Source organism: Henckelia pumila, chromosome 2, assembly GCF_033568475.1.
Source record: "Henckelia pumila isolate YLH828 chromosome 2, ASM3356847v2, whole genome shotgun sequence".
Taxonomy (NCBI): Eukaryota; Viridiplantae; Streptophyta; class Magnoliopsida; order Lamiales; family Gesneriaceae; genus Henckelia; species Henckelia pumila.
In genome coordinates, this window is record NC_133121.1 from 139872268 (window position 1) to 139897847 (window position 25580).

The 25580-nt window shown below is 34.7% G+C and overlaps 3 protein-coding genes across 8 annotated transcripts; 2 read left to right on the top strand and 1 right to left on the bottom strand.

Annotated features, from left to right (window-relative positions):
• Nucleotides 1–482: 482 nt before the first annotated feature.
• On the top strand, nucleotides 483–4761 carry LOC140881544 (SNF1-related protein kinase regulatory subunit beta-3). 6 transcript variants are annotated; one of them, XR_012150001.1, is made up of 5 exons: nucleotides 483–603; nucleotides 1069–1200; nucleotides 3775–3820; nucleotides 3895–4398; nucleotides 4496–4761. XR_012150001.1 is itself a non-coding variant. In XM_073286943.1 (5 exons), exons 4-5 carry the CDS (start codon nucleotides 3794–3796, stop codon nucleotides 4207–4209), a joined length of 342 nt encoding a protein of 113 aa, XP_073143044.1. In that variant the 5' UTR covers nucleotides 523–603; nucleotides 846–889; nucleotides 1069–1200; nucleotides 3775–3793; the 3' UTR covers nucleotides 4210–4761. The 6 variants fall into 6 exon arrangements, 5 of the variants coding, with proteins under 5 accessions (XP_073143045.1, XP_073143043.1, XP_073143046.1 ...); XM_073286943.1 differs by adding an exon at nucleotides 846–889 and having other exon boundaries at nucleotides 523–603; nucleotides 3895–4761; XM_073286944.1 differs by having other exon boundaries at nucleotides 1069–1218; nucleotides 3895–4761.
• Nucleotides 4762–16515: 11754 nt separating this feature from the next.
• LOC140878538 (high affinity nitrate transporter 2.6-like) lies at nucleotides 16516–19284 on the top strand. The gene is made up of 3 exons (XM_073282140.1): nucleotides 16516–17307; nucleotides 18027–18142; nucleotides 18541–19284. The coding sequence occupies exons 1-3, from the start codon at nucleotides 16516–16518 to the stop codon at nucleotides 19202–19204; spliced, it is 1572 nt and encodes a 523-aa protein (XP_073138241.1). The 3' UTR covers nucleotides 19205–19284.
• A 363-nt stretch (nucleotides 19285–19647) lies between these two features.
• On the bottom strand, nucleotides 19648–24691 carry LOC140879526 (cell division cycle protein 48 homolog). The gene is made up of 9 exons (XM_073283273.1): nucleotides 24548–24691; nucleotides 24266–24431; nucleotides 23072–23300; nucleotides 22179–22945; nucleotides 21877–22098; nucleotides 21699–21770; nucleotides 21338–21619; nucleotides 20728–21087; nucleotides 19648–20140 (listed from the first exon to the last, which is right to left on the bottom strand). Exons 1-9 carry the CDS (start codon nucleotides 24574–24576, stop codon nucleotides 19847–19849), a joined length of 2421 nt encoding a protein of 806 aa, XP_073139374.1. The 5' UTR covers nucleotides 24577–24691; the 3' UTR covers nucleotides 19648–19846.
• Nucleotides 24692–25580: the final 889 nt, after the last annotated feature.

Consider the following 25580-nt stretch of genomic DNA (forward strand, 5'->3'; position numbering starts at 1 on the left):
TTACTTTTGAAATGTTAAAATGTTTTTATATAATAGTTGTCCAAACACATATTTATTCTTAAAAAAAAATTTTAAAACATTTTATGAAGAGTTTTTATAAAACAATTTTATAAAAACGTTTAAGCTTAAACAGGGTGTTTTCATATCGTATATAGCACATCTCTTGATTTTTTAAAATATGGGGTAACATGTTATGTAATATAAACCACATATAATCCAATGGATTAGACTATTTTTCAAAATTTTGTTAAAAAATATCCGAAAAATACTTATTAAAAGCTCAACAAAACATGACATACGTTACATTTGGAGTAGCTTTGTGTTCAGAAAACATACCACAAAATTTTGGCTTTTGGTTTTGGCCCAACTAATTTGAAAATTTCAATTAGATGAAAGCCCATTTGTGTTAAGTCATTTAGCCCAAGCCTTTTTGCCAACATTAATACCCACGAAGTCGCCGATTTGCCTAAACAATATATAACCAAGAAGCAGAAAGTAAAAGAGTGCACTTCCTCCCAAAAATTCATCAAAATGTACAAAATTCAATGCATAAATTACAGAAACCCACATGAATTTGCAGATTTTAATGGCGGATTTTACTAGGTAATTTTAACTTTTTCCTCAGTAAAACTATATTCATGTTCTCTTTAATGTTTTTATTATTATTATTATTTTTTTTGTGATTCTGGTGAATTATTAGCTTTCTTCTTTTTTTCTTCATCTCCTGCAATTGTTGCCCCCCCACCCCACCCCCACCCCCATTATTTTGAGTTAAGAATTCTCCTCATTTTTTCCCTTGCCTGTTCCAATCATTGATGGGCTTTAACCTGCTTCGATTTTTTTAGCGTCTGTGAAAGAAGAAGCTTGGGCTGAATTTGGTTCTGGATCGGTTCGCTTTTATTCGATTTTTAAATTTTTTTATTCTCTGATTTTTATGTTTCTCGGAATTCCTGAGTTCTGGATTTTTTTGGCTTGTTGGGTTCTTTCGTTTTTCAAATACATGATGGAATGATTTCTCATTTCTTATTTTTTTCATTTAAACTTTTTTTCCCTTTTTCTTTTCTGCAGATGAATTTTTGGGTATCTGGAAAATTATTCAAAGACTTGATTTTTTTACTTTCTGCATTAAGTAATTAAAGGGGAGAATTGCCTTGAGTTTTGTGGATTGAGAATTGAAGCTGCCGAGCCTACATCAATCGGGTTTGATTTTCTGCATCTGTAATCCCGTTTTTTCTTCTTCTTTTTTTTTCCATAAAGTTTGCATAGGTTTTGAATCTGAAAAATTGCAACTTAAATCTTGTTGGTGGAATTTTTTCCCCTGGAAAAGTTGAATTTATGTACAAGTGCTGTTTATGTTATTATATCGACCGAAACCACCAATGACATTTCAGTGTGCTTCTTTATGTGGGGAAAGTTGATGTGGTTAAAGTTTTAGTTCAGCATGTAAGAAATAGGTTAACTTCATGGTTATGCAGTTTAGAACGAGGTTTTAGCCTTTCATTTCCAGTTTTGGTGATGTATTTGTAATTTTGGTTTCCATTGACTGACTTTCTAATATAGATTGATTGGTGTATTCAATGGGTATTCTTCTAGATTTTCTCAATAATTTCAAGTTTTAGTTCTCTGTATGTATTCAGATATCTAATGGCTGAACCATTTTCTCGATAAGAAAAATGCTATTTAAGTCATGGAATTGGTGTATTTGGTTGCTTTGTTTATCCACCCACGTGATGGAAGTTGTAAATGTCTAATAAGCTGTTAACTACATTCAGATTTCTATCGGCTTAACCATTTTGATCACAAAAATGCTGTTTTAAGTCATGAGGTTGGTGTATTTGGTTTGTTTATTTACCTACCCGTGTTTTGGATATTGTGAGTGTCTCTTAAGAGTTGTTTAAGTATTTGTAACACAGATATTTGAATACGTGTTGGTTTACATGGTAATTAGCTTAATGTAATGTGTTTCAAAATAGAACTGACTGATTAATATCCAGTTTTAAATGATTTTCATATTTTTGTGGCGGATACATCGAATACTGTTACAAGAATACGTAATGTGTCACCGAAATGCTGCTGCCATTTACTATATTATGTCTGTATGTGCAATGGTAACCGAATATACAATTAATTTACATTTAAAGTTTAAACTAAAACGACATGACACGTTGAAAATTTCAACACAATATCCTGCCACGTACTCGATGGAATTTATGGCAGCTTTGAGAAATTCAACACGATATCCTGCCACATGCTCAATTGAAGGGAAAAAGCAAAGCTTCTTTTGAGTTTGGAGCCGAACATATATAACTGAGATAGGCTGCCTTTTTTGAACAGTAAAACAACTCGAGATCTTTATCTGCGATTCTGTAAGTCAGATGTTTCTAACACATTTATAACAACTGATTTAGGCTATCTTGCTTATTTTGCATGATGAAGATATCAATATTTTTCCGTGATGTGGACTCTTACTCACGTGATTTTCCTTGTTTTGTTCTATGTTTATTTTTAATTTGTCTCAAAGATCTATGCTGTTTTACTTTAATAAGCTGTTTTGCATTTAAGGCACTTGAGTGGCGTGGAATAGGTATATGTAGCTATTAATAGTCTCAATTCCGCTGTTAATCATACATAATCCTACGCTGTATATAATTTACTCATAGAATTTAACCATCCAATGGCATGTAAGAATCGTGCTTCAGGTTAATGGTAGAATTTTACCCTTTATTTATTGGTATAACACAACTAAAAAGCTTACAGTGAGCTTTAAGGGAGTCTGATAAGTGATAATCTTGAGTTACTTGACCTCACGTTTTTAAGAAGATATGATGCTTTAAATAAAATAATAATAACTAGAAAGTGCTCTTTAAAGAATTCTAAGAGCTCATTTGAAGTTTAGAATATCATCAAAGAATCTTATGCTTTCCTAATATTATTCCTTGAAATGTGCTTTTCTTTGAACTGTTTTGTTTCATGGAACACCATTATGCCTTTCATCACATAACTATATGGTCTTAATTTTACCTTTAACCTTGCTTTTTTGCAGACATATGTGGTAAATATATTCTGCCTCATGCTTTGTGAATTCTCATTTATCTCACATGAAATTAGACCCCTTTAATTTTCAATTCCAGGAATTTTAGTAGAATTTTAATCGTTAATTTCTTTTTAATATGAAATAAGATCAATATCTGTGTAAAGTTTAATCCTTAGTGAAACAATCACTTTCATTTGATTGATCAATCAAGTGAATGTAGCTGCATAAATGGGATAGACTTAAGATGTCTTGGAACTAGTATTTAGCACTTGCTGAGAAACAATGAAATACTAAGCTGTGTAAATCCAAAAATGTGAACAAAGAACAGCTGGCAGCTAATAGCTCCCATGAGATATGTTCCTCATGATAGATATACTGTCTGACATGTGAACAAATCTCGTCTATTTATTCCATGGGCTTATAATTTGTTCTTACTGGTCTATTTGGCACAACTCGAATCATAACCTTTAAGCTATTGCATGGGTCAAAACTATTTGAGTTGTGTCGTTATAAATATTTAAAAACGGCATGCATTTGTTCTTCATATATTTTTCAGTCGCATCTGCTTAGAGCTATTGTCAGTAATCGAACTTCTAGTTTGGATTTGTTTATGATGGATAACATTCCACTGAGATATCCTGATATAATTAGGTTTCACATGACAACCATTATCGGATTCTATTATCAAACATTAAATGCTTATATGAATGCCAACACAAGATCTTTGTCTTTACTTTCAGGTGATTCTGCTGGGCAGCAATGAACCACCAATATGGGGAAGATCAAGTAAGTTTAGAAACTTCTCCTATCAATTGATTTGCTCTGACCTAGCTTCTTCTAAATGCAAAATTTTTATGAAGGATCAAGTCAACGTTGTTGGATTTGACATTCCGAATTCACCTGATGCGAGCTACAACAATATGTACCCTGGAAACGAAGATGAAGGGCGAGAACCACCAACCCTACCACCACACCTGCAGCATACTCTATTAAACCATCCAAGAACTGGTGATCCAGGTGCATCCCACCTCCCGTTGCCCCAGAATGTCACTCTAAATCATCTTTACATCGAGAACCGAGAGTCTACTCGTTCAGTAGTGGCACTTGGGGTAACTCACAGGTTCCGTTCGAAATTCGTGACCGTTGTGCTTTATAAACCAGTCCCGAGAAGGTGAAATATATGGACAGACAGACCTGCTTTTATCGAAAACCTTCTCTTGGTACTTTGTTATTTTTCTGTGTATTGATTAGTGCAGTGATAGGAACTAGCCAAAATGCGAAAAAAGGGTAAACTTTAAATTTTTTGTGTTCTATAAACTACAATTATCAGGAGATGTGCTAAAAGCTATAACTTTATGTGAACGGTAAGTGCCTGCTTTCTTTGTTTTCTACATTTACTGATGCTCATGTTACGAGGCAGTAAAGGGTTTTTTTCCAGTGGGGGTGTTATCGTCGTTGCAGATCCAATGGGTATCGTTGGCCGAAAATGTGGGCTCATGTTCGACCGGGCAATGGTGGCCATTGGAATCAAATAGCTCGAACTAAACACTAAGAAATCGTATACACACTCAGTTTGTGTGTCAATGATCCCAAAATTTGGTGCAGACTCGGTATTGTATTCATAGGAATATCATATTAATCTTCAATGTTTAGATATGCATTTAGTTGGGCTGTAAATATTTCCGATGATATGGGTCATGGATAAAATATTAGCTCGGACGAATAAAACCAGGCTTATGTTTATTTTTTCCATATGCAAACTTGATTCTAATTTCTTCATCAATATTCTGTTTTACAAGTAATGCATGGAATCTCAGGAGGCACGTTTCTTTCAATTCTCTTTTTACTAGTAAATTCAAGAAGAATATAATGATGCTGCTAGCTGAATATTCATTGATTGCAACAAATTAAATAATAGTTGCCGTATTTTCTACTCTTTGTTTTGTGGAGCTCATGACGTATATTATGTATTTTATTGCTAATGACATTTGATATATGGTTGGAAGGGACGTACCTATATATTTTTATACAAAAACTCTGGTCTCACGGATCAATTTTGTGAGAAAGATTTCTTATTCAACCCAAAATCTATTAAAAAAATGTTATTTTAATTGTAAAATATATTAGATTAACCTGTCTTATAAACCTACTCATATTTTTAATTAATTCCACAAATTCCTTCTGCATTTTCTCTGCCTGTAATAATAGTCAACGTGCTGGATTATGAATCTATGATGTTCCAAGTTAAAAAAAAATTAACTATATTATTAAAAATTAATCACCCATTTAGCGTGTTAAACATCGGTTCCGAGTTCCCTCGCGAGTAGTGTGTGTGGCATAATTATTTCCATTGATTGAACTTAGAAGAAGGGATTATGCATTTAACTTCTATACTCATAAATCACACGACGTTCAGGGAAAATGTAATTTTCGTTCATATTGTTGTCCAGTGCAATTTTGGTAATTTTATATTGTCTAAATGAAGTTTTAGTCATTTGTTTTTTTTTTTGGGGGGCAAATTTAATCATTTTTAATTGAGATTGTTGATATGACATTCTATACATGAGTATCATATCACCAACACATCGCAAAATGATCAAAATTAACAAAATGGACAAAGATTGAAGTTTGACAACATGGACGACCAAAACCAAAATATTCAAATTTATATAAATAAAATTGCAGCGTATATTTTACTAAGGAATCATTTAAATTTGAAGTAATTCATTACAACTAGAAAAGGATAGTCTTCAACGGTTAAATCTAAGGGAAAATAGATTTTTTTTTTCATTACTTTGTCCATTTTTTTTGTTGAGAATTTTAAGTGAATGCAAACTATAAAATTTTATTATAAGGGAAAATAGAATAAAATTTTATCCATTTTTTTCATTAATTTGTCCATTTTCATTATAAGTGAATGCAAATGAAATGACCAGAAATAATTAGAGCCATTGGATCTGACCTTGCCACACCAATATCTGCAACGAATCTCCCACGAAATAAACAGAAAACTCATAAACTAGATTATCAAATAAATGTGGGCCTTTAGACCATCGAAAACGATAAATGGTGGATTTCAAATTAAATCTAGATTTTTCAAAAAGCGTATCCTCATTCAAAGCCTGCTAATTAATTGAGAACCATGGCCCATACATATTTAGTTTTGGGCTTAAATATGGCTTTTTCCAAGTAACTGGGCTAGTCTTGAAGGTTCACTCAACTGGCCCATATCGATCACCCCCAATGAGCAAGTGCGCATGCATTACATGTCCAAGTTAACTTAACTTTATTATTAGTTTTTTTTTATCATATAAATAATATAAATAAATAATGAGCATACTCGTTATCATAACGTACCACCTACCTTCTAGTTAATCTGGTACTAAGGCCCCGTTTGGATTTGGTAGACATTTTTTTAAAAAAGCACTTTTTTAAGCTATAATTTTTGGCTTTTGAAAAAGCTCTAATTTTGATTTTAAAAAGTGCTTATTTAAGCACTTTTTTGGTCAATCAAACACTTTATTAAATGAAAAGCACTTAAAAAAGTGATTTTTTGGCCTAGCTTTTGAAACCAAACAGGGCCAAATTGTCTCAATCTCGAGACAAGATCTTCAGACCTGAAATTTCATCCGCATATCTCAATTTCGATATTTATCGAAAGTTTATTTAAAAGATAGTGAATTTCACGTGTATTAATAAATATCACCTTAAATACATCTCCAAAAATATTGCCCATAAAATAGCATCTCACTTAGCATACAACTGACAGACATTAAGAACTATCTAAAATAAAAACATTCAAAATAGAAAGTTATGGATGAGTAATAAAAAATTGTGACTAATGGTGAATTAAATTATTATAAAAGTAAAACTTTTAAGAATTACATATTCTAACGTTACTACTATTATTTTACTCTGCGATAATAGATTTATTTTCTAATTATTTTATTGTGCTCTAATAAATTCTTTGACAGTATAAAGTTAAAAGGTAAATTAATTATTTTATAGTTAGTCTATTTTACTGAGGTATTATTAAAAAAGGGTTGACCCCAAAGGGAACCCCATCCTACATGAGTTAGAGGCCCATTGGATAATGTAGGGATTAAATCTAAGAATGTACACGAGCGATAGGGACTGAGGGAGGGAACAACATAACCAATCCTCAGAGCATACCGCCATAATATTTCAGCAGGAAATATGCTCCACATCAGGATCGAACACGCAAAGCTAAAAAATTTCTTCCCACGTCACCTCAAACCTTATCAACTCGCCAATGCCTTTATGGGCTTACTGAGGTATTATTATCAGGATAGATCCAATGGACAACACTATTTGTCTATTTCAAACAAAAACAAAAACAAAAATTATGTGGATGAATAATCAACATTGAATATAGGGATAATACACAAGACATAGCTTGACTCATTAATGAGATAATGAATGATATATAATAAAAATATGATAAATCAATATATTTGGATTAGATAATGATGCATTGACACAAATCCTTGTAAAACTAAAGCCAAAATTTTGATTAAAAAATCTTGAGCCAAATTTTAAATAAAATAAAAATAGATAATCGACCAATATTTTTATCTTCTACGTCAAACAAGGCCCAATCGTAGAATCCTATTAACCCTACTTATGACCAGTCATCATAACATAAACTAAGAATACAATATTCCAGTCCTTAAGTGGGTGTCCAAGTTAGTGGAGTAGATGAACTCTTGGTCAGAGGTCAGAAGTTTGATTCCCCCTACCAACACCTTCTTGGACTAGTCTGTCACACAGAGCTTGCCTAGTGTGGTTTACCTGATTAACTAGTTTACAAGCTATTGCGTTAATCCGGGGGCTTACCTAGTGTGCACCGAAGGTAGCGGCTGCGGGTTTCCACGTCAAAAAAAACAAAGAATACAATATTCCATTTATTGATAAAGAATTATGCACACGCAATCAAACTCAACCATTCAAAGAGTCAATTTTACCATTTATTAATTAACAAAAACAAACCAATTTCGGCACTAGTGTTTCAAATTTCAATGGCCTCATTTAATCGACAAAGACAAACGAATTTCCCCTTAAATACCATCATTACTTTTTAATTCCCCCTTCTATTTCTAAGGAAGTGAAAAATTAATATTTATTTTGAAACTATTTAAAATAATCCATATCATATATTGTTTTATTTTGTTTCTTTATAATATATTTTTTTAGTAACATATTATTTAATTTAGTTTAGATTGTAAGAAAACGGAAATATGAATAAAACTATATACACTTGTATTATATAGCCAATATTTTACACACACAAGTATGTAAACATACTAGTTATTAATTAATTAATTAAGGGAGAGGTACTTTATAAATTTATTATATGTAGTACACAATATAGCATGTTGGGTTGTAATATCATAGGTTCACTTATGGTTCGGTTTTATATCAAAATTAGAACAAAACCATATTATATAAAATTCAAACCAAAAGAAACCATGAAATTTTTATAACCAGTCCAAACCAAATTAAACCATGAATTTCGGTTTGGTAAAGTTTGGAAACATGTTAAAATTTGAGTTTCATAGTAAATTGATACATGAAATATTATAATTCAAAAAATAAAATAAAATAAAATAAAATAGCAGTTGCAATTAATAGAAGTTGACTATGATTGTAAACTCATCCAAATGCGGTTTGGTTTCCTTTTTGTTTTACCGGTTTGACTAGATTTCTAAACATTTCTATTACTAGAGCATTTCATCCATTAATTTTTGGGAACTTTTGTATGGATGATGAAGCTTTTTTTTTTTTTTTTTTTCCTTTAACTAAAATACTCCCATTATTTTTTAACCCCCTCTCCTATTTTGAAAGGGTAAAAATAATTAGTTTTCGTTTGGACATGTACTTATAAAATTTTTTTATAAAAGTATATTATAAAAACATTTTATAAAATGTTTAAAATTATTTTAAGAATAAATATATGTCTGAACAACTATTCTATAAAAACATTTAAGATTTCAAAAGCAATGTTGTTCATCTTTGCCTTTCATAGTTCCATTTAATTTAAATACACCTCTCAATTAGTGTTCTTTTAAAAACTATACTTGGAGAATACTTTTTTAAAATATTTTACAAAAATTATATCTTAATATATAATTTAATTTTTTTTTTCACTTATAAAACATAAGAAAAAACGTTTTTAAAATATATATGTGCAAACAGAAAACTTAATAATTATGGGGGAGCTAAGACCATTAGCCATTTAGCCTAACTCAACTCTCTTAGTTGACCTCGCATTGTCTACACCACTTTCCATGATCTAAAGTAATAAGCATTTCGCCCACAGGGGCATAGGCGAGTTGGTAAGGCCTGAGGTGACGTGAAAAGAAATTCTCCAGCGTTGCGGGTTCGATCCTCGTATGGAGCATATTTCCTGCTGAAATATTGTGGGGGATATGCTCTGGGGATTGGGCCATGTGCTCCCTCCTTCAGGTCCCTGCCGCTCGTGCACATCCCTCGATTTATCCTCCGCATGAGCCAATGGGCCTCTGACTCATGTGGAATGGAGTCCCCTTCGGGGTCAACCCTTTAAGAAAGTAATAAGCATTTCATCATTTGGCCGTTCTTTTTTTCGAGTGATGTAATTTTTTAATAATAGAGTCGATCTAATCTATATTTATAGTGAGAAAGCAATATTTTGGATATGAAAAATAATATATTTTATCAATCAGATCGGAAATCTATTTCATAAAATTGATCTGCTATACGGTCACATAGGAGTTTTTGTTCAATTTTTCATGCTCTTCATTCTCAAGATTGAATTGTTTTTGTTTTTGTTCTTTTTTTTTGTTTTTGAGTGTGATACTAAAAACAATTATGGGTTTTTTCCGCAAAAAAACTATATATTAATTCCATCGGAAACTGAAAATGTGTCAAATAGAGGAATGTGTTACCACCACCTATATAAAGAAGTAAAAATGTCAAATCACCTAATTATAGATTCTTGATTTTAAAACATGAGTATAGATGGATGTAAAATTTCACTCTACCTGTACACACATTTCCTTAATGATGAATCTAAAGGTGAAAATTTATCAATATATGTGAGATTCACTGAAAAAATAGTATACCTCAAATGTATTGATAAATCTCCACATTTAGATGTTCCTTGATGTAGTATCTGTATAGGTAGAATATAATTTACTTTGATGTAGGAGTCATCGAGTCAGACAAATTAGTATTGGTTACAGTTAAATACATATATTAGAGCTCAAGATAGGTTGGATTGGGTTAAATTACTAGAAATTAATTTCACCAAACTTATTCATTATAAATACTAGTATATCGGTGCACACATTACATATTTATATGGTTTTTTTTAACAAAATTATCTTTCAAGTAAAATTGATAAAAGATAAAAAAAATCAAAATGAACATGGATGATTGTACAATTAAAGAAGATCATACCAACCATACCATTTTTGTCTCTATTCTCCAAGTCTTTAATATAATACTAGTGTTCAATGTAAGCATTGCGAGATTGTAAGACTTTTTGTAATTATAATAATTTGGTTTATACCAAAACAATGGAAAATCAAGAATCTCATCGAAGAAAACATCAGAAAACTCGCTAACCACTGGCAGATCTTTAATTAACACTCATCCTATATGTGGATGAGCCAATGGCATAAATGATGTAGCCTTTTCCGTCCGACTCTAAGGCACGACAGACCTTCAAAGCCGACACTTAAGGCATCGAAGGTCGCACTCACTCGCCATAAAAGAATCAACCTCAACCGGACGAAACTGTAGCAATCTCTGATAGCAGCCCACAGTAGCTCGATATACGATCAGCAGATATATCCACATAATGCAGTACAAATCCTCCATCGCTAAGATAATCAGATTCACGGTCAACGCATTGCCCTCAAATTCAAAAGAACAACCAAATACTAGATGTTTAACTAAAACTTCCTGTCCCATCAGAGTAGACACATATAAAACAACGTCCAAAGACAAATAGGGCAACCTATTCCTTTTGGAAAAACTGGAAAAAATAAAAGAATGCGATGCTCATGTATCTATCAAGACAAATGATGGTATTCCACAAAAAAATTATCTATGATCATATGCTCGCTCTCAGCGTTGGCCTGATGATGGTTAAGGGTAAACACATGTCCCTGCATGCATGAACGCAAAGTAGAATTATCCTGCGATGTTGATGGCTGGCGCGGTTAAACAGAAGCCTGAGATCCAATACCAAAAGGGGGTGGTTATAAAATCCCTCCTCTTGTGTCCCATCTCGCCACAAAGAAAACATGAAACATATGTCTTACGACACTCCTACGTCGAATAATTCCTCCTGCAATGATCACAACGCCCCTTCTTCTTCTTCTTGCCAAAACGGAACACACCACTAGTACTAGAAAAAGAAGACGTAGAACCCTGTTTGTTGTATGATTGTGCCCGTGGGCCAAGAGAACTATTAGAACGGAAAGACTGCAACAACTTTGCATGGTTCACACTAATATCTTCCTGACGACAATGGTTCACCAAACCCTCATAAGAAGTCAAATGATCACAGGCTGTGACCCGATCAAAAATATCCTAGTTAAGACCCTGTAGGAAGTGATCATACTTGGCCGCAGAACTGACACCAATGTGCTGGTACTATATCGATAGACATAGATCAATGAATTTCTATTGGTACTCATCGATAGACATAGAACACTGCTTCAGATTAATCAACTAAATCGACTTTGCCTCGCGGAGAGCTGGAGGAAAATGCAACTTCATAAAAGCCTTGCAAAAATCAAGACAAAACACCTAACCCTCCTCCTGGATCAACTTGGTAGATGCGGATCTCCACCAATTTTGAACACGTCCCTCCAACATAAAAGTATTAGCCTCCATTTTCTTCTCCTCAGAATAGTCGACATCACGGAAGCAACTCTCCATCCGCTCAAGCCAATCTTTTGCTGCCTTAGGAGTCTCACCTCCGACCAAGGGCTTCGGTCCTATAAGCTGGAGCCCGTGCATCTCAAAATGACGGAGACCCTCATGATGATGGCGGTGTCCATGGAGACGTCTACGGGCATCCTCGTCTCTCCAATTACCAATAATTCTATGAATCTCATTGTCTCTATCGACCATCTGAAAAGAGAAACGCACATCAACCCGAAAATCCATACTAAGTTCAAAAATATTATGCATGATCTACTATCAAAAATATAGTGACCTTACCCGGACCCACCTACTAGACTTAAAGTTCTTAGAAATGCAATTAAATAAAACTTAATCAAATCAGTAAAGCAGTAGAAACTTAAATCAAGTTTACAACACAAGTCGACGAAATACAACTGGTAAAAAACCCAACGCAAAATAGTTTATACAACAAAATCGAACTACTGAAACTGAAACCAACAAAACAGTTCAAATCTCCAAGTGGTCACTAGCCTTGCACCTAATCCTACCTCGATCCTCCTGCCTCGTTCAACCTGAGATCTGTCCCGTCGAATGGGATTTCCATGATAAATCTAAGGACGTGAGTAACTAACGCATAGTATGTAAAGTACGAGTATTCAAACTGATATGATGCATGAAAAATGATGTGACTAGGTGACTTGTCAACTCCTACTCATACTAAGCGCCAAAGAGTGTTTAGCACCATATGGGAATCCTGCCATGGTGTAGCTCACACACTCGTATAGATTACCGTAGTTTCAGTTTCCGTCGTCACGGTATCTCTCGGTTTCAAACAATATGCGAGAGTGTAGGGCTGAGCGACCCTACTCAAAAGGTTATCTCAAAGTAGATACGACTCAACATGAATATCCACATGCAAAATACATATATAAAGCAGTAAAAAATGTATCATGACACATAAAACGCAACATATAAGCATGCAAACTCGCTGAAAATCTCAGTAAGTACTTATGTATCTCTATCCAACAACTCGATTACATCAGGGTCCTAGTCCAAGCCTACAATCAAGTTATTACCATATCACTATTAATGATTTAAAAGGCTTAACTAAGCTAGTAGATACTCCTATTTTCCAATAGGGATATCGGAGTATACCTGCGTCCGTCGTCAACCGTTTGATGACGAAGACTCGAAATCTTGGGCACAGCTTCCGCCGCTATCATGAAAGCGCCTCGCTACTGCATGAACCTCGATAGAATGACTATAACTCACAATATATATAGACTTAAATAGGATATAAACACTTGAATTTTGCATCTCAAAATGAGTCTCGGATGACCTATTTATAGAAGGAGTTCGGAAGGTCCTAACTCTAGTTCGGAAGGTCCGAACTTCTCATGTTTTCCATGTCTCAGGTTGCTACTGATCGGAAGCTCCGACCCCTACTTCGGACGTCCGAAATCCAGGTGTTTGTACACTCTTGACACCTCAAATTTTCATGACCTAACTGACTTTGGAATGTCCGATCTCAATTCGGATGGTCAGATCGCACCCTCTGCATCCGAACTCAACACTTACAGTTCGGTGCTTCCGAGCCCTACCTCGGATGGTCTAAACTTTTCGGATGATCCTATGCTTATTTTCGTATTTTTTATCCGATTAAACAACTGGTTAATTAAATTGTTGATCTCTTAATTATGTTTAATATTTTTAATCTATATATTTATAAAAGTGGAACTTTAATTTAGTTATGAATTTACATTTTTGTCCTCATTTTATTTCTTTTAATTAATTAATTTTTTGTCATTTCAAGGTTTTTTGAAAATTTTTATCTCATTTTGTAGCTTTATTCAATGCGTATTTGATTTGTGTCTATTTATTTATTCTAGGTAAAATTAATTACTAATATTTAATTCATATCCTGATTAATTTACAATTTTGTCCTCATTTTATTTCATTTAATAATTAATTTTTGTCATTTTCAAGAATTTTTGAGGTTTTTATGTCATTTTAATTTTGTACTACTGTTGTTCAATGAGTACTTAATTTGTGTCTAATTATTTATTCTTGATAAAATTAATTGCTAATATTTAATTCATGTCCTAAAATAAAAGTTTTATTAGTTAAAAGTTATCTTAAATTCTTTGTCTATAAATCTAAGAAATTTATTAATTTTGTGAACTTACTTTCAACATTTATCTTCATCGCTATGATTTTAGTCTTCTAAACTTTTTAACATAATATTTTGATTATTAAACTTCAAAGTTTATTTTTTGTACGCTAAATTTTAATTATCAGCTGTTTTGGCCTAATTGCTGGCGTGACATCGGAAAATGCTTATTTTACATCGAAAAATGCTGACATGACATAATAATGATGACGTGACATCGAAAATTGTTAGCAATTGAACTAAGAATAGTCGAAAATTAAAAAGTTAGTGTTCCAAAACTAAAATTTGACAAACCAATTGACTAAAACTCAAAATATGACAAGTTAATGAACCAAAAAATTTATTTTCTCTCAGATAAATTAGTGTTTTAAATTACAAAAAAATAAAAGTAAAATTATCATTTAACATACATTGCTTATGTTGAAGTGTAATAATTATCCATACCGAGTAGAACAATCGAAACATGACGTTTGAGCTACAATAGAGTTTAAAATATTTGAGTAGTACTATTACCATTGATTATATTTTTGGGAAAAGGGATAAACATTCGCTCATACAATTGGTATCAAATCAAGATCATAGCTTCGATTCACATTAATTGCAAGCATAATTATTGGAAAGGATATTATTAGGTGAAATAAGAATTATTTCATTGCTAGGTCGAACAATCGAAACGTAGCTTTTGAATTGCTAGCAGTTTAAAAAAAATTTGAGTTGCTCAATTATCACCAACTATAGCTTTTAATAAAACGCAAAGCGCTCAGTCCTACAGTTTATAACAAAAAATCTATGTTTTTTTACGTTTCTCGACAAACATATAACATATGTTATTTCTTTATATTCGTTAGTTAAAAAAATAAATTAAACCGAAGGTATAAAGCATGTAATGCACTACAAAAAAAACGTCAATTAGATATCACAAATCGATCGCAAAAGAGAAAAGTTAAAGGCATAATATTCTCACATCAATAGCTAATTAGAAATCGAATCATTGTGACCGAAGTTTGAGATTGGCCGTAAAAAATATAACACTTAATTTTAAAAGCTAATCAATTTAAAACAAATTAAATATGATAATTTCGATTTCAACCAAATAAAATTATTGTCACGTACAACGCATCATGCATGTGCAATTTTTTAATGACTTAAAATGGGGTACAAGTACAGCCTTCATAAAATTTCTAAACTTAGACTATACCAAACATATATACCAGTTTTTGTCATATTCTTCTCATCTTTAATACAGCACAGAGATAGAGGTCGACCAACGACCAGAAATATATAACAATATGGAAGTCTGACTAACGGAATTAAAATATTAGCTACTCATAAGTTTTGCAACAGTTTGATTAATTTGTTGCAAGGGGTCAAGCTAAGCTTTCGACGTGGCTCCATTCATTCATATATAGAGCATGCATGTGTGGAGTCTGATACGTGTTTATTAAATTTAACCAAATTTTAGGAGATATAATTAATTTCAGATAAATTATTTGATAATTGTCATCACAACATGTGTTAAACCTCCCTAACTAGCTTCTTGTTGTGCCTAGTTCGGTTTGATAATTTATGCTCAATATTTTGTTTTTTTGGATAAAATTAAAAATAGAATGATTTGTGATTGTGACAGAACCTATGGTTTTCTTGAAAATAATTTTTCCATGTATACCTGCTGAGTCAACCATTATTTCACAAGTAGAGATTCAAATAAAAACTTCTGTTATGTAACAAAGTAATAATAAAACACAATGTCTAGAAATAGAAAATATAATTGAAGAGAACATGGAATATTGATAACTACAGTTTTATATATATGCAATATATTTAAATCAGCTGGTACCAATTTCTTGTACCAAGTGATGACGTATGAAACATATTAAATAAAAAAAATAATGTGCGATACAATTTAGCTTCCCAAATATCCTTTCTGAAAAATATTGAAGACATGCAAAGCTTCATCAATCACAAGAGTACAAAATATGATGGTTTGGTATATTTCAGAATATCCAAAACAGATTTTAATCACTCTATGAGTGTGTTTGGTTACGGAATTCAATCAAAAAAAATCATTTATTTTTTCAAAAAAGTGTTTTTCTTAAGCATTTAGGCGTTTGGTTACAACAGTCGTTTTTACTACAACACATAGATAGAGGTCGACCAGAAATATATAACAAAATCAATATTTGTGAGTGTGACATAACCTATGTGGTTTTCTTGAAAATAATTACTACTTTTCTCAAGTTTATAATTTGATTTTTCAAGTACGTACCACCCCCTGCATCTACCCCTTGCCTAACCCTAGGAGGCTAGTGCATGCACGGGTGAAATTGTTATAAATACCATGCAATCTCAATCCCCTTTGCATAAACTTTGCGATATATACCAAAAAAATATAATGGCTAAGAGCGCTGAAAATACCAAAATATCAAGTATCCCTTTGCATGTAACACTAGTAGAAGAAAAACAATATTCCTCATTTTCAACACCAAAATTTTCTTTGCCGGTGGATTCCGAGCACAAAGCGAAAACCCTAAAGATCCTCTCCTTCGCACAGCCTCACATGAGATCCTTCCACTTGGCCTGGATCTCCTTCTTCACCTGTTTCATTTCAACTTTTGCCGCCGCACCCTTGGTCCCCGTCATCCGGGACAACCTCGACCTCACCCGCTCCGACATAGGCAATGCCGGAGTTGTCTCCGTGTCGGGCAGCATCTTCTCCCGCCTCGTCATGGGCGTGATCTGTGACTTAATCGGCCCGCGATATGGTTGTGCGTTCCTAAACCTTTTGACGGCGCCGGTGGTCTTCTCTGTGGCGTATATATCTTCAGCTCAGGGGTACATGGCTGTTAGATTCATGATTGGTTTCTCTCTTGCTACGTTCGTCTCGTGCCAGTACTGGACAAGTGTCATGTTCACTAGTTCGATCATCGGGCTCGTTAACGGCGTGGCGGCCGGGTGGGGGGACATGGGTGGAGGTGTGACTCAATTGCTGATGCCTAATCTTTATCATTTGATTAAGATTATGGGAGTCGCTGAGTTTACTGCCTGGAGAATTGCGTTTTTTATACCTGGATGGCTGCATATTATCATCGGACTTATGGTTTTGTCTCTAGGACAAGACTTGCCCGATGGGAATCTTGGCACCCTTCAGAAGACAGGTGACGTGCATAAAGATAGGTTTTCTAAGGTATAGTACTACTAATTTATCTACTTTATATATGAAATTTTTTTTTTTTTGGTTCTGTATGTTTGTCACTTTGCAATTTCGGTTCTCTACATTTCTAGATTTCAGTTTTAGTCCGCTATCTTTATTTTTTTGGCAATTTTAGTCCTTTTTCGATGTGGCGCTGATGTGAAACCAATGTAGTATTGATGTGGAGCTGACGTCTACAGTGTCACGTCAGCATTTTTGAAAAAAAAAAGACCAAAATTGCCAAAAATCGAAACATGCAGGATTATAACTGAAATATGAAAATATAGATGACCAAAATTGCAAAAATGACAAAAATACAGAACCAAAATTGCACTTTTCCCAATTTATATATAATATCTTGAATATATTTATTTATTTATTTATTTATTTATTTGACGATTTTACTCATAGTTTACCAATTTATTAATTAGTTTGTACAGCTGGATGGCTTACACTTGGTCATATATTTAATAACCGTATAAATCAATAATAGGTTTAGCCTGTTCATTCAGTTCTTAATTAATGAAATCATCAAATTTTCTACGTTCCTCGTCTTCGTTCTTCCAGATTTGTATGTGATTTACTTGATTTTAATGGATTGGAATAGACGAGTTTATACGCACGAAATCAAGTTTTCGTGTACATCAGATTATTTGGACGTTATGTTTTTTTCACTGGATTGAAATTCCCTTCAATATAATGTATATATGCAGGTATTCAAGTATGCTGTGACAAATTATAGGACATGGATCTTTTTCCTCATTTATGGCTTTTCTATGGGAGTTGAGCTATGCATAAACAATGTCATTGCGGAATACTTTTATGACAGGTTTGCCTCCTCTTGTTTTTATGACAAGTATATAATTTTTTGGAAAAATGCTTTTTTGGTTCAATAAGTTGTCCATTTTTTTGTTTTTGTTCATTAACTTTTCAAAGTTTAGTTTTGGTACACTAACTTTTAATTTTCAGTGATTTTGGTCCAATTGCTGACGTGGCAGCTAGACACGTCAGCATTTTCCGTGCCACGTTATCATTTTTCGACGTCACATCAGCATTTTTCGGTGCCACATCAACAATTGAACAAAAAATACTCGAAAAGTAATAACAAAATTTGAAAAGTTAACGGACCAAAACAAAAAAATAAAACTGTGGTAGAGTTGCATGACTAGGCTTTTGTATTTCACTAGCTTGATAAAATCTTTTGTCGACCTTTTTGTCCTTCTCTAGGTTCAATCTGAACCTCCACACGGCTGGAATCATAGCCGCCACCTTTGGTATGGCCAACTTCGCTGCCCGACCCCTAGGTGGATACGCCTCCGACTTAGCGGCGCAAAGATTCGGCATGCGAGGAAGATTATGGGTCCTATGGATCGTGCAAACACTGGGAGGAGTGTTTTGCATCTGGCTTGGGCGTGCTGATTCTCTACACATAGCCATCACCTCCATGATTCTCTTCTCCATCGGAGCCCAAGCCGCATGTGGAGCGGCATATGGCATCATCCCTTTCATTTCGAGAAGATCTTTAGGCTTAATCTCTGGCCTCACTGGTGCCGGAGGAAACTTTGGCGGCGGATTGACGCAGTTGGTATTTTTTTCGAGCACTAGATTCTCCACCGCAAATGGGCTGATGTACATGGGTTTAATGGCTGTGATATGTACTGTTCCTGTGGCGTTTATCCACTTTCCACAATGGGGGAGTATGTTTCTGCCAGCTTCCAAAAATGGCAAGTATACCGAAGAGAGCTACTATTCTGCGGAGTGGAACGAAGAGGAAATACACAAGGGATTGCATCGGGGAAGCCTCAAATTCGCCGAAAACAGCGTGTTGGAGCGAGGGAGAGGGCGGGTTGTCTTGTGCGGGAGAAGTCCTCATGAAGAAAGCCATGTTTGATTTGTGTGTCAAATTATATCCCAAAATTTAGGTGCAGAGGATTCATGGTATTACTGATGAAAAAAGATGACTGCTTGGCATATTTGAGGTGTAAATTTATGTTCTATGAAAATATTAGGGATATTAGCACATACGTACGTGCCATCCCATGAAATAATACTGAAAAAATGACACATGTAAAACCCCTGTATTAGATTAATTGTAGTTGCACACACTTTAATTCTGAAACAATTCACAGCACACAAAAACATTTCAATCCTACCAAAAATCTTATCTAAGTTTGCACCCAAAAACAGAAAAAAATTCTTATCCAAGTTTAAACAATATTATCATCTATCATCCAAAAAATAATTATGAAATAAAATGAGTTTTAATTTAAAGAAGCCTTGTAGAAAACAATGGATGAGCGTTATATTGCAATTAATTAGAAACAGCTCATTACATGTAGAAAGACTCCATAGAAAAGAAAGCCCAAGTTCTAAAATTCATTTAATCGGAATAAAGCATGTGAATAAGTTTGAAACCAAGTATATGATTGAGTGATCCTCCATTTCTGGAGAATTTCAACTAGTCTAGAGGTAATTGCATTTAATTGAAACTGAGAATAGCTGAAAAATAAATAAAACCCCAAACAAAGGAGAATTAACTATAAAGGTCATCTTCGTCAGCTCCACCAGCAGAAGCCGCAAACGGGTCGGATCCAGATGCCCCAGCGGCTGCTGATTCTGCAAATCGGAATTCAGTTCCAAATCCACGAGATTGCTGCAAAGTCTGGGCAAATGCCTGGTACTTGCGAATATCAGCGTCACTCACACTTCTACGAGCAAATTTCATGGACTCCTCAAAATGTGCAGGCTTTATTTCAGACACTTCATCTTCAACGTCCTCATCCATGGAATCGGGATTCTCCGCTCTCCTCTTCTCCTTTTCAATGTCCTGAAACAAGCAATAACATAAATGCATTCTATATCCACCACAAACAAGATCATTATAGGAAACACTACTAAGAGATTTTATGCAAGGAATAAGAGCAGGAAAAATACGGATTCTATTCTAATAGCACGAAGGCACACTAGCAGCTTCCACTTCTCTGCTTAGAAGCTATAAGTAAGAATTTTGATTTTCGTCTCAAGGTTCAGTAGAAAAGGAATGATCAACCTTTAGAGAAACTATCGAAAATTCAAAAAATTGAAGTATGAGGTGTCTCCAGGTGCACTACTTGTCTATTAGCGAATTGAATAAGCCAATGGACAATAAATAAAACTTGTTTACAATATTATTGACCATTTATTGATTGCATTTAGGATACACATTTTATTCAAAGCATGCTTTAAATGTGCATGAGATCATAAGGAACACCAAGACATGTAACTTATTCTCGAAACCACGTCTCGTTGAAGGATCACGACTTAGTGGGTATCAAGGCTCAGAGACTGGGCCATAGACACGTCTAGTGGGCTCCAAATTACTAGGTGCATTCACATAATAAAGAGCTGAAGACAAAACAGGGCAGTGGAACATACTTTTTCAATATTCTCTCTTATGGCATACTTGCAAGCTCGCTGACATATTTCTGTGATATCTGCCCCACTAAATCCTTGAGTATACTTGGCCAGTGCTCGTAGATCAATATCTTTGGAAAGGGGTGATTTTCTTAGGCAGGCTTTGAATATCTGATGGCGTGAATCTTCATCAGGCAAAGGAATGTATATTAACTGATCGAGACGACCAGGACGCAATAGTGCTGGATCAATTATGTCAGGTCTGTTGGTAGCCCCAATAATAAAAACAGTCTTTTTTGCATTCATGCCGTCCATTTCTGTTAGAAGCTGGTTGAGAACTCTATCAGCTGCACCACCAGCATCACCCACGCTACTTCCTCTCTGTAACAGTCACAAGATGAATTGTGAGTATATATAGACACTATACGTACGGACTCCCAAGACTAGGTTCCTGTTTCATAGGTTTCTTCCTTTTTAAACCTCAATATGACGTGCAATATTTAACTTAGAGGCGACCTTTTGCCTTTCTAACTTATATTTTATTGATTGACCACATAACTTTAAACTAATCTGCAAAAAAAAAAAAACATCTTGAATATGTAATTATCTAAAAACTGTACTGACAAACAACCTGAGTTGCAATGGAATCAAGCTCGTCAAAGAAGAGGACACATGGAGCAGATTGTCTAGCTTTGTCAAATATTTCACGAACATTAGCTTCACTCTCCCCAAACCACATGGTGAGCAATTCAGGTCCTTTTATGCTGATGAAGTTGGCTTGGCATTCATTGGCAATTGCCTTCGCCAGTAGAGTTTTGCCACATCCAGGAGGACCATAGAAAAGGACACCCTTTGAAGGTGACATGCCAAATTTCTCAAACTTTTCGGGATGTTCCACTGGATATTGAACAGTCTGCAAGATAATAAGGTGGATAGCTCAATCAACTATCACAGATAATGGTAGATCAAATCTGACTGAAAATTTGCATTACCTCTTGAAGCTCCCTTTTAACATTTTCTAAGCCTCCAATGTCTTCCCAGGATACGTTGGGTACTTCAACAACCTTTCATAGTTTTAAGTTTGATAAAGAAATAATGTACATTATAGTTCATCATAATATTGATATACGATGACAAATTTAAAAAACATCTGGCCCAGAAATCACTCACTGTTTCCCGCAATGCCGAAGGATTGCTTGTTCCAAGAGCAGTATGGAAGTGCTCGTTAGTTACAGCCATGGCGTTCAGAATTTCAGCATCAATTGAATCATCTTCCAAATCAATGACATCCATTTTCTCTCTGATGCACTGAAGTGCAGCTTCAGTGCAGAGAGCTGCAAGGTCAGCACCAACATAGCCATGTGTGTCTTTCGCTATTCTTTCAAGATCAACCTGCAATATAAAACGTCAATACAATCAAAATTCATTCAGAACACTATCAATTGTAAAGTCTTAAGATGTATAGGCCATACATCATCAGAAAGCTTCATATTCTTGGTATGAATTCGAAGAACTTCAAGACGTCCAACTTCATCTGGAACACCAATGTCTATTTCCCTGTCAAACCTACCAAACCTTCTAAGAGCTGGGTCAATGCTGTTTGGTCGATTGGTAGCTCCCATAACGATAACATGGGAACGAGATTTCAACCCGTCCATGAGAGTCAAAAGCTGAGAAACGATCCTCCTTTCGACTTCTCCATTTGTCTTCTCTCTCTTAGGTGCTATGGAATCAATTTCATCAATAAATATAATAGATGGAGCATTCTTCTCTGCCTCCTCAAATGCCTTCCGCAGATTGCTCTCACTCTCCCCAGCCAATTTGGACATGATTTCTGGCCCATTAATCAAAAAGAAGAAAGCACCAGTTTCATTTGCAACAGCTCTAGCAATTAGGGTTTTTCCAGAACCTGGGGGTCCATAAAGTAATATTCCTTTGGGTGGCTTCACACCAATAGACTTGAAAAGCTGGGGATGCCTCAGAGGCAACTCAACCAATTCACGGATCTGAGCCATCTGCTTCCTAACACCACCAACATCATCATAGCCAACCTCATCTAGTCTATCCTCATCCTCCCTCCTCACAGGTTCCCCTTCACAGAAGATCTCAGTATCAGGAGCCACAACACAATATTCACCGGGATCAGTCTCAACAACTTTAAATTCAACGCTTCTCATTCCCCCTCTCACAAGAAAGTGATCTCCTTTCCTCAAAGGGCGATATGCTTCCACAAAGTAAGCTACACGAAAAATAATGCTATCAATTATTAAGTGTCGACCATAGACCAGCAATTAAAGATTGTTTCATTCAGAAAACTATGAAGCAGGCAAGATGAAAACCAAGACATAGACACACGAGGACTTACGCTTGAGGTAGGTTTCAAAAAGATCCCCAGTAAGCCCTTCTATGGTATCGTCCAAGGGAAGTATGTGGACTCGCTTTCCATATTTAACATCAGGGCACTGGTGCACAGATACCACGTCCCCAAGCCTAACCCTCAAGTTTGTCCGCACAACCTTGTTCATTCTTATTTTTGGCTCTTCACAGGATTCATCAGCAAGAGCAATGCAGACTGTATCCTTCCTTTTCTTACCCTGCAAACAGCCGATGGTGAGATTCTCAAAATTCAATTGCACTAAATGAAATACAAGTACATTCTCAAAATTCCATTACACCAAATGTAATATAGTATAAAAACAGGTACATATGAGCATTCATATTCCGATGATATTTCCATTTCTGAGATAAACCATAAACATATACATGCATAAGATCCATGTCAGATTTTCCGGTTTTCTCTTCATGATTTTACGCGTGTAAGATATATCGTCAGAATTTCAGTTTTCCTCGCCATGATTTCCATTAAAAATCATTTTGTTTCCTGCAGATAATTATGGCCACAATACCAACACAAACTGAATTCAAAACCCATGTAACCCTGTCAAATAACAAACGGCCATATGACAAATGGTGGTAATCCCAACCTCATGAGTTGTAACACTTTCTAAAAGTTTATTATTTTTAAAACATCCATCAACAACAAACGCAACAATCAAAACCTTTTGATTATCATTGAAGCACAAATGGAGGACTAAAAACGGTATGTTCGTGAAAGGCTGTCGATGTTGGGCAAGGTCAACTCCATCAACCAAACAAATCATTCGAGAACCCATGCGTAAACAGAGATCGGTCCTCGATTGTGAAGCATATAGGTTCTAAAAAAAGCTACAACACCAAAGAATTTCATCACGCCAAATTCCAGATTCAAGAGGTAGCTCGAAACCCCATTCAGCATCGTGTATAGCGCAGATCAACAAGAAAATAAACTTATCAATCAATTACCAGCAGTTATTAAGTAGGAACCTAACAATATTTCAAAATCGGATATGTAGTTATTATACTCAGGAATCAATGATTTAGTCAAACAACGATTCTTTAAGCAATTCACTTATCAGTATCCTCCGAATCAAATAAAATTAAATCCAATCACGAAACCCTTACCCATCGGGAAATTTTTAAAAAACAAAAAAGAAAAAGGAAAACCCTAACAAAATAACACCTTAATCAAAATAGTGTCTCCACGGAAAAGCTGGAGCTTTTCCATAGTAGTTGGGTGAAGGGATACGACGGAGTTGTCATCGTTAACCGCCTCATCGACGACCAGCCGATTCGCAGCCTTTTTCCTCTCCAAAATCGCCGTCGAGAAGTCCTTCTTCCCAGCTTTTCTGTTCCAAAAAGAGAGTAAAAATGAAACTTTCAGATTCCAGGCTTGAATTCAACCAGAAACAGGGCAAAAAGGTCGCGATTCCGCGAAAGCGGGTTGAAGAAATAGTATACTCACGCATCAGAAGACTCGGCTTGGTTACTCATCTTGTCGGCGATCGAAGCACGGGGGGGTCGAGATTTTTTCCCGATTGGAAGGAAGGAGTAATTGAACAGTAGAGAAATGGGAGAAATACAAATTATATATATAGATTGGAATTTACCAACCAAACACACCTTGTATTTACCGTGACCCACTCCTATCAAAATTCCCAATATTGTTTCGATTTGCCCTCTAAAGTTAAAATATGAAATCTTTGACCTATGTTAGAATTTCAGCGTTGTATTCAAATCAAAGTTTTGATCAGATTTAACTGCTTTGGTATATTTTAAAATTTAGGGATTAGGGATATTCAATGATAATTTTTTTTATACTCTATAAAAATTTAATGGTGTTTAAAATAGATTTTTGTAGAGTTTTAAGAGTCAAGTGGTGTTCAACCTTGATTTTTAAAAAAGTTACAAAAATCTAGTGTTATTTAAAATATCAATGAACTTTTAATAACACCATAAAATTCATTAACATACAAACATTAATTAATGCTTAGAGCATGTTCAAGAATGTAAGTAAGTTGGTGTGGTAACGTTGATAACTTGATCGCATGATAATATCAGTGTTGATAACTTCATTGTACGTTTCTACGGTGGTGTGGTGATGTTGTTATATTTAACAGGGTTTGGGAGAAGCTCTGAAAACTAAAGATGAAATGTCGACTTCTTTGAAAGATCAAGAAAAGGATGACATACTGGAAAAGGTTCAATGTGCTATCATTCTATGTTTGGGAGACAAGCCATTAAGAGAAGTGGCAAGGGAGAAATCAGCATCTGCGATGTGGCTTAAGTTGGAGAGTATATATATGACTAAGTCCCTAGCCAACAGACTATACATGAAGCAGCGTTTGTACTCCTTTAAGATACAGGATGATAAAGGCATTGAGGACCAGATCATTGATGAGTTTATCAAAATCTTGGACGATTTGGAAAATGTAGAAGTAAAACTTGATGATGAGGACAAGACTCTTATACTGTTGAATGTTCTACCAAAGTCCTAT

Excerpts from the sequence above, each read along its gene's own strand:
- LOC140881544 (XM_073286944.1), top strand. The coding sequence starts at position 3,794 with ATGAACCACCAATATGGGGAAGATCAA. Across the intron at positions 3,821-3,894 it reads ACCAATATGGGGAAGATCAA|GATCAAGTCAACGTTGTTGG; the intron begins GTAAGTTTAGAA and ends ATTTTTATGAAG.
- LOC140878538 (XM_073282140.1), top strand. The coding sequence starts at position 16,516 with ATGGCTAAGAGCGCTGAAAATACCAAAATATCAAGTATCCCTTTGCAT. Across the intron at positions 17,308-18,026 it reads ATAAAGATAGGTTTTCTAAG|GTATTCAAGTATGCTGTGAC; the intron begins GTATAGTACTAC and ends GTATATATGCAG. Across the intron at positions 18,143-18,540 it reads GCGGAATACTTTTATGACAG|GTTCAATCTGAACCTCCACA; the intron begins GTTTGCCTCCTC and ends GTCCTTCTCTAG.
- LOC140879526 (XM_073283273.1), bottom strand. The coding sequence starts at position 24,576 with ATGAGTAACCAAGCCGAGTCTTCTGATGC. Across the intron at positions 22,099-22,178 it reads ATATGAAGCTTTCTGATGAT|GTTGATCTTGAAAGAATAGC; the intron begins GTATGGCCTATA and ends TTTATATTGCAG. Across the intron at positions 20,141-20,727 it reads TAAGAGAGAATATTGAAAAA|GACATTGAAAAGGAGAAGAG; the intron begins GTATGTTCCACT and ends TGCTTGTTTCAG.